The sequence below is a fragment of the Zootoca vivipara genome, chromosome 1 (genome assembly GCF_963506605.1).
Source record: "Zootoca vivipara chromosome 1, rZooViv1.1, whole genome shotgun sequence".
Lineage (NCBI taxonomy): Eukaryota > Metazoa > Chordata > Lepidosauria > Squamata > Lacertidae > Zootoca > Zootoca vivipara.
In genome coordinates this window covers 57045010-57059307 of record NC_083276.1, presented here as the reverse complement: position 1 = coordinate 57059307, position 14298 = coordinate 57045010, and the positions used below count along the sequence as shown (strand labels likewise).

Sequence of the window (14298 nt, the reverse complement as noted above, 5' to 3'; positions counted from 1 at the left end):
CTTTGTCCTACTTCTCTCTGTATTACCAAATACTGCCTCACCGCTTTGCCCACAAACCACCACTCTGCTTTTGGTGTTTCAACCAATCATAGAATCACCAACTGCTTGCCACACCCATCAGTACCACACCAGGCTGCACTAGGGAGGGTTAAGGCTGTTACTACTGTCTATAGGTACAGCTCCCCTTAACCAGGAAGCCTCTTGACCTTTGAATGGGTTTAGAGGGACTGCAGCCAGAGAGACAGACCAGGAATGCTGCTGGTCTATTGATCACCCTGTTGCCTGGCAGCATCCCTGGTCAGGCTGGCCAAGATAGTCTCTGAGATATTGTTGGAGGACCCTAACATGATAATCCTGGGTGACATCAATATCCATGCGGAGGCTGCTGTTGGGCTAGCTCGAGACTTCGTGGCCTCCATGACAACCATGGGTCTCTCTCTGGTCATCGGTCCAACGCACTAGGCAGGGCACACTCTTGATGTAGTGATATGAGGGATGGACCAAAGATAGGGGGAGTGCAATCCATTCCCTTTGTCACAGCCAGACCATTATCTGGTTAAGTCTGGACAGACAATGGCAGTAGAGAAAGCTGGTGATCCTGTTCTCTCATCTCGCTATGGAATGGCAAGATTAAACAGGTGGTTGACACAATTGCTCCTGAGCATCCTCTCCAAAATTTCGGAGTATCTGAGGCGTTCTGAACTATGAAACAGGCCAGATGAAGACGCGAGTGCAGGTGACACAAGTCTCACTCTGAAGCCGACCAAATGCTTTGGAACTCCCTGCCTATTGAGATCAAGCAGGCACCTTCACTGAACTCTTTTCTGCTCCGGCTAAAAACATTCGTGTTTAGACAAGTCTATCCAGATGCAATCTTAATCTGTTTTTCTTTTTTCTTTATCTTTTGTATGTTTTAAAGTAGGGTTATAATTTTTTTCTTGATGTTACTGTTGTTTTATCTTTTGTAAACTGCTTTGAGACTTTTTACAATCAAGCAGTACATAAATTTTATGAAATCATACATACATACATACATACATACATACATACATAATCAATCCCTCCTATGGTAGTTTAGCCTCATCATGGCCTAGAGATGCTATAAGCACTCCACACTACATGAAAACAATCTCCACTGAAACTAAGAGGTCTCCCATTCAAACAGATGTATGGAGAGCCTAGGTTTCAGAGTTGGTGAAATGTGGTCCTTACAGTCTATATCTTCCTATGGAAGGTGGACATGATCCACTACAATACACCTGCACACTGCTGAAAAGCATTTTTTAAAAAAAGCCCATTTGGAGACCTCCCAAAAGTCAATACATGCATAGTTGTATGCATGTTACTAATCTGAACAAAACTTCATGGTCTGTGTATGGTCCATGGCATGGTCTGAAGCAGGGGTCCCCAGACTACGGCCCCGGGGCCACATACGGCCCCGAGGCTCTTTTATGGGGACCCCCGCCGCTGCTGCCCGCTCTTACTGGCGCGGTGCGGCTACCGAATTCCGACCTGGAAAAGTGACAGAAATAGCTTGTGTGCACACGCAAGCGTCATTTCCAGTGTACTTCCGGGTCGGAGGAGGCTTCTACATATGTGCACAAGCTATTTCCGCCGCTTTCCAGGTCGGGAGTGTGCCAGAAATAGCGTTTGCACATGCGCATGGGCACACGCAATTGCCGTGGTGGGCATCCGGCCCAAAGCCGGGTAAGTTTGGGGACCCCTGGTTGTGAAGGCACAGGAGGCTATCACCTTGCTGAAGTTACAGAGGTACGCATCTGGGAATCACATGTACATTGCCTTGGATTTTGTGACAGGAGAAATGTGGGATAGAGATGTAAGAAAATAAAGTAAATATGTGCAGCACTCACTGCTAAGTCAGCATGCACAGCTGCTACCACCATAAAACCTGTCTCCCACTAATTACTATAAAATGCATTATTGACATTTGTAAAGGGCACCAAATTAAAAATGGCGGCTTTATGTTTCCACTCCAGATTGAGGAAGAGGGAATTTTCATTAGGATAACAATATGGGGGGAGGCTTAAATCCCCTTCCCCCAGAGACACAGTCCCAATCAGATTAAACCACATCCACTCCCACTGCTGCCACTATTCAGCTTCATAAAAACAGCAGAATGTCCAATCACATATTTTCCTGTGTCATGCCTAATTTGGCCCTAAAAGCAAACACGAAATGTAGCAACATTAAAACTTAAAAGGTTCATCAAAACAAAAGTACATCCCTTTGCTTTCACAGACAAAGAAAAATCCACAGCCACAGAGCACTGACCCACTTTCAAGACTGCAGTTGGAGTTCTGTCGTAAGTCCCTCTTACTTGCAGAGTTTTATGTTTAGAGATGCCAAGATAGCAAAACTACTCCGTAAACCAGCAGTTTTCTTGTTGTCATTGTTCTTAGTGAGGGAGAGGAGATGTGTCTGGGGGGGGGGAGATGCTGAGGAGAGCGGGGGGGGCAATCACAGTGGTTCAAAATAAGGGGAGGTATGGTGGGGCAGGCCAGTTGAAGGGGCACAGGCAATTGATGACTGTGCCATGTGCCAGCCCCTCCTCCAGCCTGGGGAACTGCAGTTGTCCTATCAGCCAGACATTGGGGTCTGTAGCAGCTGTTGCTGAATGCCAGGTCGGCTCTGAATAAGACCTCCCTCATCCATGATCTGATTATGGATGAGGAAACCCATCTGGTCTGTATCACTGAGACCTGGGTGGCTGAGCAGGGTGGAGTTGGTCTCGCCCAGCTATGTCCACCCTGTGATCGTCACCTGAGGCCCTTTTTCATATGCCTCCTCTGCCAGGGAAGGGGGTTGTTTGATCAAGGAACATATTCATATTAATAAGAGTTCAGGTTTTTCAGATAACTATTGCCCTCGATAGTTGAAAACAAAGGATTGTGCATCCCAGCTTAGAGAGGAAAAGGCACCTAAACTTCAGGGGATGTTAAAATAAAACATTAAGGGCCAAAATGCACATTTTGTCAGACATGTATTCACATCTATGTGGTATTGTTTTAAAATCAACGAGTCCCCCACACAGATAAAAACTGTAGTGTGGGTAGTGGGTTTGGGGGGGGGGGTATATGTAACCCTTTCCTTGTGCCACAGAACCAACAAAAAACCCCACACCCTACCTCAAGGCCCAGGACGGAAGCTGCTACTGACACCAGAGGAGTAGTATGAAACTGCTTCTTTTAATTTGTGAAATTCATTAATTGTATTCCATTTCTGTTATCTATTTAAGCCTCTTGTTCATCCTACATAATACAGTGCTTGGCATCTGTATATTAATTAAAAGTGGAAGAATTGGCTAGGCTGTGTTGTCAACTGCCCCCATTCATCTTCAAACAACTGACAGGCAAAAATAGCTACATTTCTGATGCATTACTCAAGGATGCCATTCACAGAGCAGCATGAAAGACTTGCTTCCTAGGGGCGCTAGCAAAGAAGCCCGCCAGAACTTCTGAAATGTTATCTTCAAACATATGCTTTCTGGCGTCAAATAAAGTACATATTTATGTTTAGAAGTCATAGAATAATACGGCACATTAAAACTCTCTTCCAAATATTAAGAGTTTGAAAATATATCCTACACAGGCATAATTGTAAGATTTTCTAACTATGTAAATGAGATAATATTACACCACCCAAACCAAATAACTTAATAGAATTAAACACACCACTGACCACCTAAGAGTTTGTGAGTCATTAATGGTTTGGGAAATATAAGCATAGTTATAACTGACTTTCACCTCCCTTTTCAAAATATATGAAATATTGTTGCAGGAGCCATGTGAGTTAGCCATCAAAATATGTATATGTATATAATGTATACAGCATATAATTATATACTGTATCATTGTTAATTATATGTACTGTATAATATAATGATGTTGAAGTATGTCCACAAGCACAAGAATTTTCACTTGCTCAATGGAACTTCCCCTTCCTCTCCTCTCCCTACATCTCCTCCCCAAATCTGCTCCAGATGGTTGGGGGGAAACCCAGAACAAATTTAGGGTGCATGTGGGCAGAACAGAAGGATGGGGTGTTCCATTTCACAGTGAAAATTACTTATCCTAACCAAAGTAGCTACTTCGCTGGATACTTCTAAACATCCCAGCAGTGTAGCTTTCAGGTAGCTGAGTGATTGAGAGCAGTGCCACAAAACTCCTGGGGAGTGTTTTTTTGCTCTGCCCCACCTAAGCATCTCGAAAATCCTGATGCCCCCCCCCAACCATGACATATAATTCTTATTATTCAAAATGGGAACTCCTATTTACATGGAGGAAGCCTAAAAGGCCATTAACTTAGGCTAACTCATTCTCAAATCCCCCCCCCCTTAAAAATCAAATTGCCCCCCTCTGGGGCTTGTGCCATACATTGGGAACCACGGTTGTAGAGATTCTTTTCTCTTTATTGAATGAATTTGGACAGAACTTTGGTTTCAGGACAATCCGTATTGCACTTGAACATGATTTTGGCATTGCATACATTATTTAAAGAAATGGACATTTGGTGGAATATAAAAGTTTTATTTTTACATTTTGTTTTGGGGAAGTTCTATATAATTGCCTACAGAGTTGTGTGAGCTGCATCAGGGAACAAAGCCAGGGTGACCAAGTTAAGCCTAGTTTAGTCACAGCTGCAGCTAAAATATATCTAGGAATGATTTATGTTACCTGCTTCATTTCAGTAAGTTATGTAAGAACAACAACGAAACTATAACAACTAACCTGGTTGTAAAGTGCACAGATATGTAACGCTGTGTTTCCAGAGGCATTTTGTGCTCCCATATCAGCTCCATAAAACAGAAAATGTTCTAAATGCTGGACGTGCCCATATCGACAAGCCTATGAACATAAAAGGTTCATATTTTAATTATGAGATCTACATTTTTAACGTAATTCATTTCACTTATACACTTCTTGGAAACAAAATTAAAAAATTCCTTCCAGCAGCACCTTATTTTGTTTCGACTACGCCGGACCAACACGGCTACCTACCTGTAACTTCTTGGGAAAGTATTCTGATGTTTTGAGAACATATGACTCGATACAGTGAAGTGTACAGCATTACCAAATGTGTTGTGAGCTGAGACTCCAAAAATGCAGTGGTCATCCGCTGCCATTTCAACAAGTCCACATTTTCAGAAGTTGTGTACGGCTTGGTGGTGAAGTATCTACTTCACTAGAGTTTCAACAGCAATACCATACACAGTTTTAACATACAATTGCTTTTTAAAAAATTCTAGAATAATGATCTTAACCAGGGAAGCTTGTGATAGCATGGTCCTTTTCAAGTAACAACAAGTTGTAATTGAGCAGTTTTACTCTAATTTTCCAAAAGTGGTCAAGCCAGAAGACAGGGGAAATGTACATTAAAATCCTACAATATTACTAGGTTACACTGAAATAAAATGTTAGCTTGATCCAAAGTATAGAACTTTAAAATAGTATAAAAATATAAAAGGCTCTAGATCAGGGGTCAGCAAACCTTTTCAGCAGGGGGCTAGTCCACTGTCCTCAGACCTTGGGGTGGGGGGCGGACTATATTTTTTGGGGGGGGGGATGAACGAATTTCTATGCCCCACAAATAACTCAGAAATGCATTTTAAATAAAAGCACACATTCTACTCATGTAAAAACACGCTGATTCCTAGACCGAACGCGGACTGGATTCAGAAGGCAATTGGGCCGCATCCTTCCCCCAGGCCTTAGTTTGCCTACCCATGCTCTAGATCTGTCAAGTCACTGAAAGAAGAGGGAACGGCATAAAGTTTATAGGGAGAACACACACTATCTCCACACACACCCCAATGCCTCTGTCCCCGCGCTTTCCACACCAACACTGAGTGAGAAGCTCTAAAAGAGGCTGAACCTGGAACCTTCCCCACAATCAAGAACCCTGATAATGTAGCCTAACATGCTTAGCAGGCTCCATCAGACCCTCCTGGTCAACGTGGAAGGATTGGAGAGTGCCTTGTTTCCTGGTGGCAAGACACTAGCAGGAGCAGGAAAGGAGCAGAGCCTGTTTACATTTAACCATTGTTTGTTTCAAACTATGATTTAATGTGACACATGAACTGAGCAATTAATGAGAACCTGCTTAGCAATAAAGCATCCAGAAGAACTTTGGGAGAGAGAAAATAAACATCTATGTGATAGTGTATCCTCAAATGCCTCACTATCCAAAGGTTCTGAGCTATTCCTGAAACTTATGCTGTTCTCGTCCTCACTAAGAAATGATCTGGAAACAGGGGCTTGCCTCTTCAGCTAAAACGTCACACTCTTGAATTTGTTTTGCGCCTATTGTCCTTTGGGGGACTCCTTCCTACATAATAATTTTTAAGGTGGGTTCTATTTTCTACCAAGTACTTGTAAGTTATTTGGCAAGTTTGGGGATCTAAACATAGTGGCCTTTATTTGTTTTTCAAGAGATAATTAAATACGTTCCCCCCCCCCTCAAAATCAGTTTTTACTGAGACTATCTTTCTCAGTAGGATTTCTACCTGCCTTGCTACAGGACTGTTCAGAAGCTCTTTAGAGGTTAGATAGGCCACTGGGAGCACCCTTAGAATTTTTCTAGATGATAATATTTTTTATTGTTGCTTGCCTTCTGACTGGAACTTCTTTTCCTCCAAAGGGGGGTATAAGGGGTTTTTCAAGGGGAGTGAGAGTTTGTTATTACAATTGGTGGCCTGAAAAGGCCATATCACTCACTCTAAACTGTAACGACAACAATCTGGCATCTTTGTGCCTTTTTGACTCCGTGACTTTTATCATACAGTAGCCTTTTTTCCCAAGTTTTCTGCATAGCCAAAGAATCCAAAAAAATTTACCTTTTCCCCAAACTGAACATACAATTTGTGGAATTTTATAAATTAATAATCAAAGGTAGTGTTCCCACTCTGTTATTCCTACCATTATAATAAAAAAGCACTGTATATACCTACAAAATTATTATTAAAGTTAGTATTCTAGTAAACTGAAGCTGAAAACTCCTGGGAATGCCAAGTAAAATGCCAAGGCCACTAGATGGCACCAATGATCATATTTACAAATCGTAGTTTTTAAGGGATGTTGAGAAATAGCTAAAATTATTATAAATGACTTGCCTTACAAATACCACAAACCAAATACAAACTACAAAGACGTGCATGTTAGAGAATCATTCCCCGTGTTTGCATTCATGGGATTGTTGTCTATCACAGGATGATATATGTTTACATTCCACAGAGTTGGAAGTGATGGAAACAGAATGTTACCATGTTTCCTGAAGTGGGACTGTTGTTCTTTGTTCTTTGATGGAGGTCTGCTGAAGATGCAGTGCCATCCACCTAAATTTTGCATTTCTGGAAAGTATTATTTTTTTTAAAAAAAGGATCAAACACAATTTTTAAAAAGTCATCACTTAAAATAAATAAAAGCATATCCTAAATTTCTCCTATGGTACCCTCAACCCTTAGGTTAAAATACTACTCCAAATTAAATTAGCATGAATTAAAATTGTCTACAGACACCTCTAGTGGGACCAATTGTGTTATATCCATCTTTATATAAAATGAGACAGAAAAGCTTCCTGTCTCTATGTAGAACTGCAAGTACAGGTATGAATAAACAATGCTTGTAAAAAAATTTCTAGAAGGCAAGTGGTGACTGAAGGCTCCTTCACTGTGCCAAGATGTTTCACACCTACCACAACCAATAAGACCAAATCGGATTGCATTACAGTCTTCTGAATGATGACTTTCCTCCCTATTGAGCCTGTACTCTTCAATTAGCCCACATTCTTAATGTAAGCCAACCTGATTTGTCTCCGATTACAACTACAAAAGACTGCTTTTGATTTCTTATGATAGTTCCCAGTGCAAACAAAGGAGGAGGGCCTTTTGAAAAGGAAATTATGAATTAATGTATCAGGTTCAGCAAGTGTAAGAATTCACAATGAAGCTATGTGCAGGTATAAAGACAGAGAAAACTAACTAACTCAAGGCTTGCCGCTACTGTAAATGCCAGTGATGGGCTGCGTTTGGAAGCCGGAAGACCAGCAGTGACCTACACAGCTGCACAGACTGCGACCCTTCCTCATAGGGGAGTTCCCCCACCTGTCTTAGGGACTCCATTCTGGATTTGAGTAGGGTTTACTCCTTAGCCTTTTCTTCTCCCAAAGATATCCCATGTAGCAGGTTAAGGATCAGAGTTTTCCTTCTCCTAGATGGGCTACCTTCCCCGGTTAACTAGCCCTTCATTTCCCTCTACAGCTTGTGCAGAAATCTCCTTCTTGACTGTTGAACCCAATCTTGGTCTTGTCTGCTCAATCTGCTGGAGCCTGTCTTCACCTGCAGGGGAAGTTCCTAACTCACCAAGGGTTTCAGACCCATCAGCTGGTTCAGCTTGCCAATCAAAGCCTTTTTCCCAGGGTGTGGCTGCTGTCACATGCTGACAACTTCTAGGAGCCACAGGTGAGAGCTAAACGCAGGGTGGGGACCAAAGGCAGACAAACTACCCTCGAAGAAACACGACATGTCTCCCAACAGAGGTAATACCCCTCCATCAATTTTACCCCACTTCTTACCAAAAAAAAAACCATGCACACCTTCGCAAAGCCACACAACACAGAAGAGAGATGAGTGAGGCATAAAAGCTGTTTTTGCTCCAGTATGCCACACCCCTTCCACATAAAGCCAAAGGGCCAAATTACATGTTAGCTTAAGCACGCAACCTCGCATGTCCAATACATAATTAAAAAGGGGACTATATGGTCCTGTTTCCCCAACCCCAACTTGATCAACTATTAAAATTGGCCTCAAAGGCCACATGGAGTAAAATATGGAGTGGTGATTGGAGATAGGACTCTTTATGTTTTGGCACCTCACCTCAGGAGCTCCCTTCATGTAAGTTTGCCTGCTGCTGTTGTTATCCACAGCAGTTCAGTTTTAGATGAAAACTTTTTTGTTGCTGAGTTCTTTTAGCTGGAGAAGGCGAACTGTTGCTTTTATGATGGTTTTATTTTAAATTGCCTGCTATGATTTCTAAAGAGCGGCTAGCAGATTATTCAAACAAATAAACAATATGGTTCTAAGATGGCGAATACATTTTGAGTCCAACAAGCAAAGTGACCCACATTTCCCCATTCCACCCAACAGCATTGTAAAATTATGTAAATCTGCTGCTCTGGCTGACTATACTGTACTAGGTGACTCCTACTGCAGAACCATCTTCATTTGAACAGGGAAATGGGAATGTGAAACTGTCATGAATCCCTTCTCTGGAATTTGGTAACACTAATACCAGTAACTACATGTTTGGCACTCCTTTAGACTTACGACTCTTACAGACTACTAGCATTTCTAGCACTGAAAGCAGTGAAGACACACAGAGTTATGGATGCTATGGAGATGAACAAATTGTAGCACTGCCTAATTAATATTGCATTATTCATTCCACTGGGTAGCTCAAGAGGGCACCAGAAGCACTGCTATGAAGTATGGTCCAGAAAGCTTCACCATTCTAAAGATAGAGCAGATGCTAAATACTGTACTGAACCCAGTTCTACTGCAATTGTTTCAGAGCTTCATTTACAAAGTGAGGGAGGCCATGATTATTACAGCTTTCTTGTATTATTTGACTGCACGTAAAGGATAAATTTAGAGACTGGTTTAAAAACAAAGGATTCAATTGGTCAAATTTCCACTGCAACACATACAATGACCACAGCACCTGGCATGTCAGGAAATGCGTTTTTTCTCATGTCATTCCTTATCAACAATCTGCATCATTTTGCCCACATAAATAAGGTTCAGACACCTTTTTTCATTCTAGTAGCAGAATTAATTATCATGAAAAGTAGACCAAAAATCTGAAAGAAGGAAAAGCATTTTAAACTATTTTAAATTATTTTATGTGAATATTTTAAATTATTTTATGTGAACCGCCCTGAGACCTTCAGGTATAGGACGGTATAGAAAACAAACAAACAAACAAGAGTTGTACCATGTATTTTCTTCATTTCAATATTTGATTTGAAAGGATCACATTTGATGAAGTCAAAGAAATTACTCTATAAACTTCACTTCATCAAACTGAATTCTTTTGTACTTTTAGCTACCGTACTGTTATTTCTTATTGGCACATTCTCCCTCCTTCTTCTTTACTGTAACTGTCCCAATTTTTGAGCATCCATTATATCATTACCTGAACAAAATCACATGGCTTATCACAGCCAAGAAGATTAAATGACAGTCGGGGAAAAGGGGCTGAAGACATCAAGAAGAAAAGAAAGTGAAATATCACACAAAAGGGCAGCACTGAAAGAACATAAATGTATTCACACTGAGTGCCAAAAATCACCCAAAACTGGCAACCTTTTTTCAACAGCCACAGCAATTACTACAAATGTTGTAAGTAGGCTCAGCTCTGCCCTAATTGAAATGGCTTACCAAAATAGAGTAATGTCTGTACAAAGCTAAAGGAGTGACCATGTGCTAGGTGTAGTTGTTGGAGATCTGAATACTGAATACTGCCAGGGGCGGAAGAAGAGTTTGGATTTGATATCCCGCTTTATCACTACCCGAAGGAGTCCCAAAGTGGCTAACTTTCTCCTTTCCTTTCCTCCCCCACAACAAACACTCTGTGAGGTGAGTGGGGCTGAGAGACTTCAAAGAAGTGTGACTAGCCCAAGGTCACCCAGCAGCTGCATGTGGAGGAGCAGAGACGCGAACCCAGTTCCCCAGATTACAAGTCTACCGCTCTTAACCACTACACCACACTGGCGGAGGAAGGGGGTGCAGTGGAGGCAGGCTACCCTGGGTGTCACCACTGAAGGGGGTGACAAAATGCCAGGTGGCACTCACCGCAGGGCCTGCAGCACACCCGAGCCACGGACCTCTCCTGGGAGTGACACGGTGGTTTGGGTGCCTGCAGGCTCCGCGCTGCCCCAAACAATCCGCCCGCCGCCTCCCCCTCAGCTGTAGGTGGCTGAGTGGGAGGAGGCAGGCAGACTCCTCAGAAGCCCCACCAAGCATCCCGCCCAGGCTCTCCCTGCCCTGGAGGCAGCTGGCCCCACCCCTGGGCGCACAGCACGCGGGCCGCCCCAGGCGTCAGATTGGCTTGCTGCACTGTGCACCTGGGCTTATCTTAATGCACCCAAATTAATCTTTCCTACCTGGTGAATCTCCTGCCATCCATTTTCATCTTTGCAACCCACAGTAGCGTGTTCATGAAGCAAGAGCTCGCAACAATATGGATCTCCTCCAACCACAGCAGTGTGATACAACGGTGTCAGTCCACAGCTGTCTTTATAATTAGGAGATGCTCCAAGTTCTAAGAGGGTCTGTAAGTAATGATAGGTCTTGAAGAATTAGGCTAATAACTAAACAAAGATGATCTGCATATCCTATGGTTCTTATTTCTGCATAAGGCTATGTACAAACCATACATATACTGTACAAAAAAACCCTGAACATCATGCAGGGGGAGGACAGGGAAGGTCGGTCGGTCAGCCAAGCAGACATGCTTGTGCTGACAGAATGTTTCTTTTAGTACAACAGTGAATTCCTCACAAAGGTTTAATGAAGTTTGGGATTTTGTAATATGGCAAAGCATAACATCATATATATGACCAAGAATGGCAGGTGACTATAGAAACAGCATTGTCAAGAAAATCGTTACCTCCAACAGCACATTCAAGTAGGTTTTGAATTTTTCTAGAAGAAATGTTGTACTTATGTCAATCTATATTTAATATATTTACTTTGGGATTAGAGTTTTGTTTATTATTGCAAAATGTTGTTAAATAAAACAAAACACTAAATAAATAAGCAAATATCCAAAAATGTATAACCCAGCAACTTTCTGACCTATTAGATCCTTCATCAGGAAATTTCAAAATGCAGACTCTTATTATTCTGTTCCGCTGCTTGAACATGGCAAAAAACCCAACAAATTAAGAAATTCATACACATTAAGTTTAAAGGGCAAAGACATTAACAAAAGATAGTAACCCACTGAAATGGATATTCTCTTCCAAAGTCAGATAAATGGCTGCTGCTCTATTCCCATTTTGCACAAACAGGTATTACCTATCAGGCAACAAGGTAAAGTTTCACCACCCTTTTTATTTCCAACAAAATGAATTCTTTGTTGAAAGCCAATCTTGGAAGTCTGAAGCCTACAAAAGAAACCTTTGAGTGAATGTAGATTAAAAGATCCATTAAGGATGCTGATAATTAACTCAAGCATTTTCCTTCATACACTCTTCTATAAAAAAAAAATGTATAATGGACATAACATATGAATTACCTTCAGGGTAAGTTGGTTCTTGGCTCTAGCTGCTTTGTGTAATGCTGTCATGCCATCTTTAGCTCTGAAATCTAAATGAGCTCCTCCATTTTTCAGGGCTTTGATAACTTCAACAGTATTGCTAAGTTGAGCTGCCAAAGTCAGTGGGGTTTCTAGAGTGAGAAAGAATGAAAAGAAATAAATAATTACGCAACTCCTCTTAAGTCATATAAAGAAAATAAATTCAACTCACTTCATTTACACTAGACATTTCTTCTTCGCAATTTACTAAAGATGTGTGTATTTCCTAGGGTTGCCAGACTCAATAGAGGACAGGACTTCTGTGCCTTTAATTGCCCTGCTCTCTTTTGAGTCTGGAAACCTTAAAGGGAAAACCAGGAGACCCTTTGCTTGGAAATTAAACAAAGGGTCTGCTAGTTTCTCTTTAAGGTTTCCAGACTCAAAAGAGAGCAGGGCAATTAAAGGCACAAAAGTCCTGTCCTCTATTGAGTCTGGCAACCCTAGTATTTTCTGCTAACACGTGAGAATTATTTACTTCATACCTCCACTTTCCAAGTCATGATAGTTAGGATCAAGTCCCCGATCAAGCATCTTTGTTAGTTTTTCAACAGATAGGTGGTGAACGTGGTCCATACATTTTCGAAAATTAGCCTGAAAGATAGCATGATGTGAAATATTTTACTACTGTAAAATATACAGTTTAGTTATAAGCAACAATCATCATCTAGTGGTACCCAAAATCAAGTGTTAACCTTACTGCCCATTTACTTTTGGTTTATTATTTTACTATTTTTTAGATTTTATATCTCGCCCTTCCTCCAAAAGGAGATTAGGATGATATGTGTTAAACACCTATGCATGGGAATCTATTTCATTTATACATCTTTGTGTGCACACATATTAGTAAATGGTGGCAAGTGCACTGCAGGCTTAAAATAATGCCTACCCAAAGTGATAGTGTTAATGAGGCCCATGTAGAGCTTGTCTGAGGCCTGGGGCGGGAGTCTTGTTCTTGGCTTGACAGTATAAGTCCAGCAGGTTCCCGGCAAGGCCCCCGGACTGGCCTAGCCCTCCAGAGCCCAGGCCAAGTATACCTGGCTGCCCCTCACCCACCTGCACGAGCCTGGTGTTAATGCTCTATCATAGCCTTCGACAATCCTTCAATATATTAATGATATTAGCCTCTCAATGTTTTACAAGATCAACTAAATAAATGGGGGGGAATGTGCACAGTATCAGATCTTATTAACAGCCTGGTTGCTATCTGCATTGTAATTTCCTTAGTTTATCATCAGGAGATTTTAACAAAAGTCGATAAAATACACCTTAAACGACATTTTCTGCTAGTCTTTATTCTTACCACATTAGAGGCTCTTCACTTAGACATACCTTTGTGTGGAGCTTGGCTAGCTGCTTTTCATCAAGATTAAATTGTCTGTACACCCTTTTCTTATACCGAAACTGAAATGGCAACATTATTTGAATGTTACTTTTCATTTTAGAAATATTCTAGAAAAAGAATAGTTATGGTGACTATTATTTTAAAAAGCAACCAGGTAAATGTTAACATGCTTTGAAGGGTCAGTTTCCATAACATTCAAGATACTGGGACAACCAACAGAATACTTATGAGTTAATTTAGACAGCACACAAAATCATAGTTCGTGTTAGTTGTTCTTGACAATCAAAACCATTGTCTGAATTTCCACACTTACACATTAACCATGGTTTAGAACTGCTTGTCTCCTTTCATTTTTTCAGATCCTTTCTCTATGTGCATCTGTCTGTAGAAGCACTTCAGATATCACAAGTCATAGTCTACACAAACCATAGTTTGGAAACTTACTTCAACCATGGTTTCCTATTCTGTTCTGCTGGCTGATCCACAAAGTATTATTTGTCCATCTATTAATCACGCCATATCTTAGCATGAACTGAACTTATAAATGTCAAATATCATGGATACATGTGCATCCATTAAAAA

The 14298-nt window shown here is 41.3% G+C and overlaps 1 protein-coding gene across 8 annotated transcripts in view; it reads right to left on the bottom strand.

The window, feature by feature from the left end:
- The window catches only part of SHANK2 (SH3 and multiple ankyrin repeat domains 2), a 361129-nt gene that overhangs the window by 280432 nt on the left and 66399 nt on the right, over positions 1 to 14298 (bottom strand). For all 8 annotated transcript variants that reach the window (XM_035116843.2, XM_035116841.2, XM_035116842.2 and 5 more), the window contains 5 exons: positions 13704 to 13775; positions 12857 to 12965; positions 12315 to 12466; positions 11179 to 11346; positions 4749 to 4865 (listed from right to left, as the gene is read on the bottom strand). In XM_035116843.2, coding sequence (XP_034972734.1) covers positions 4749 to 4865; positions 11179 to 11346; positions 12315 to 12466; positions 12857 to 12965; positions 13704 to 13775 — 618 coding nt within the window. The remainder of the gene's footprint in view (positions 1 to 4748; positions 4866 to 11178; positions 11347 to 12314; positions 12467 to 12856; positions 12966 to 13703; positions 13776 to 14298) is intronic.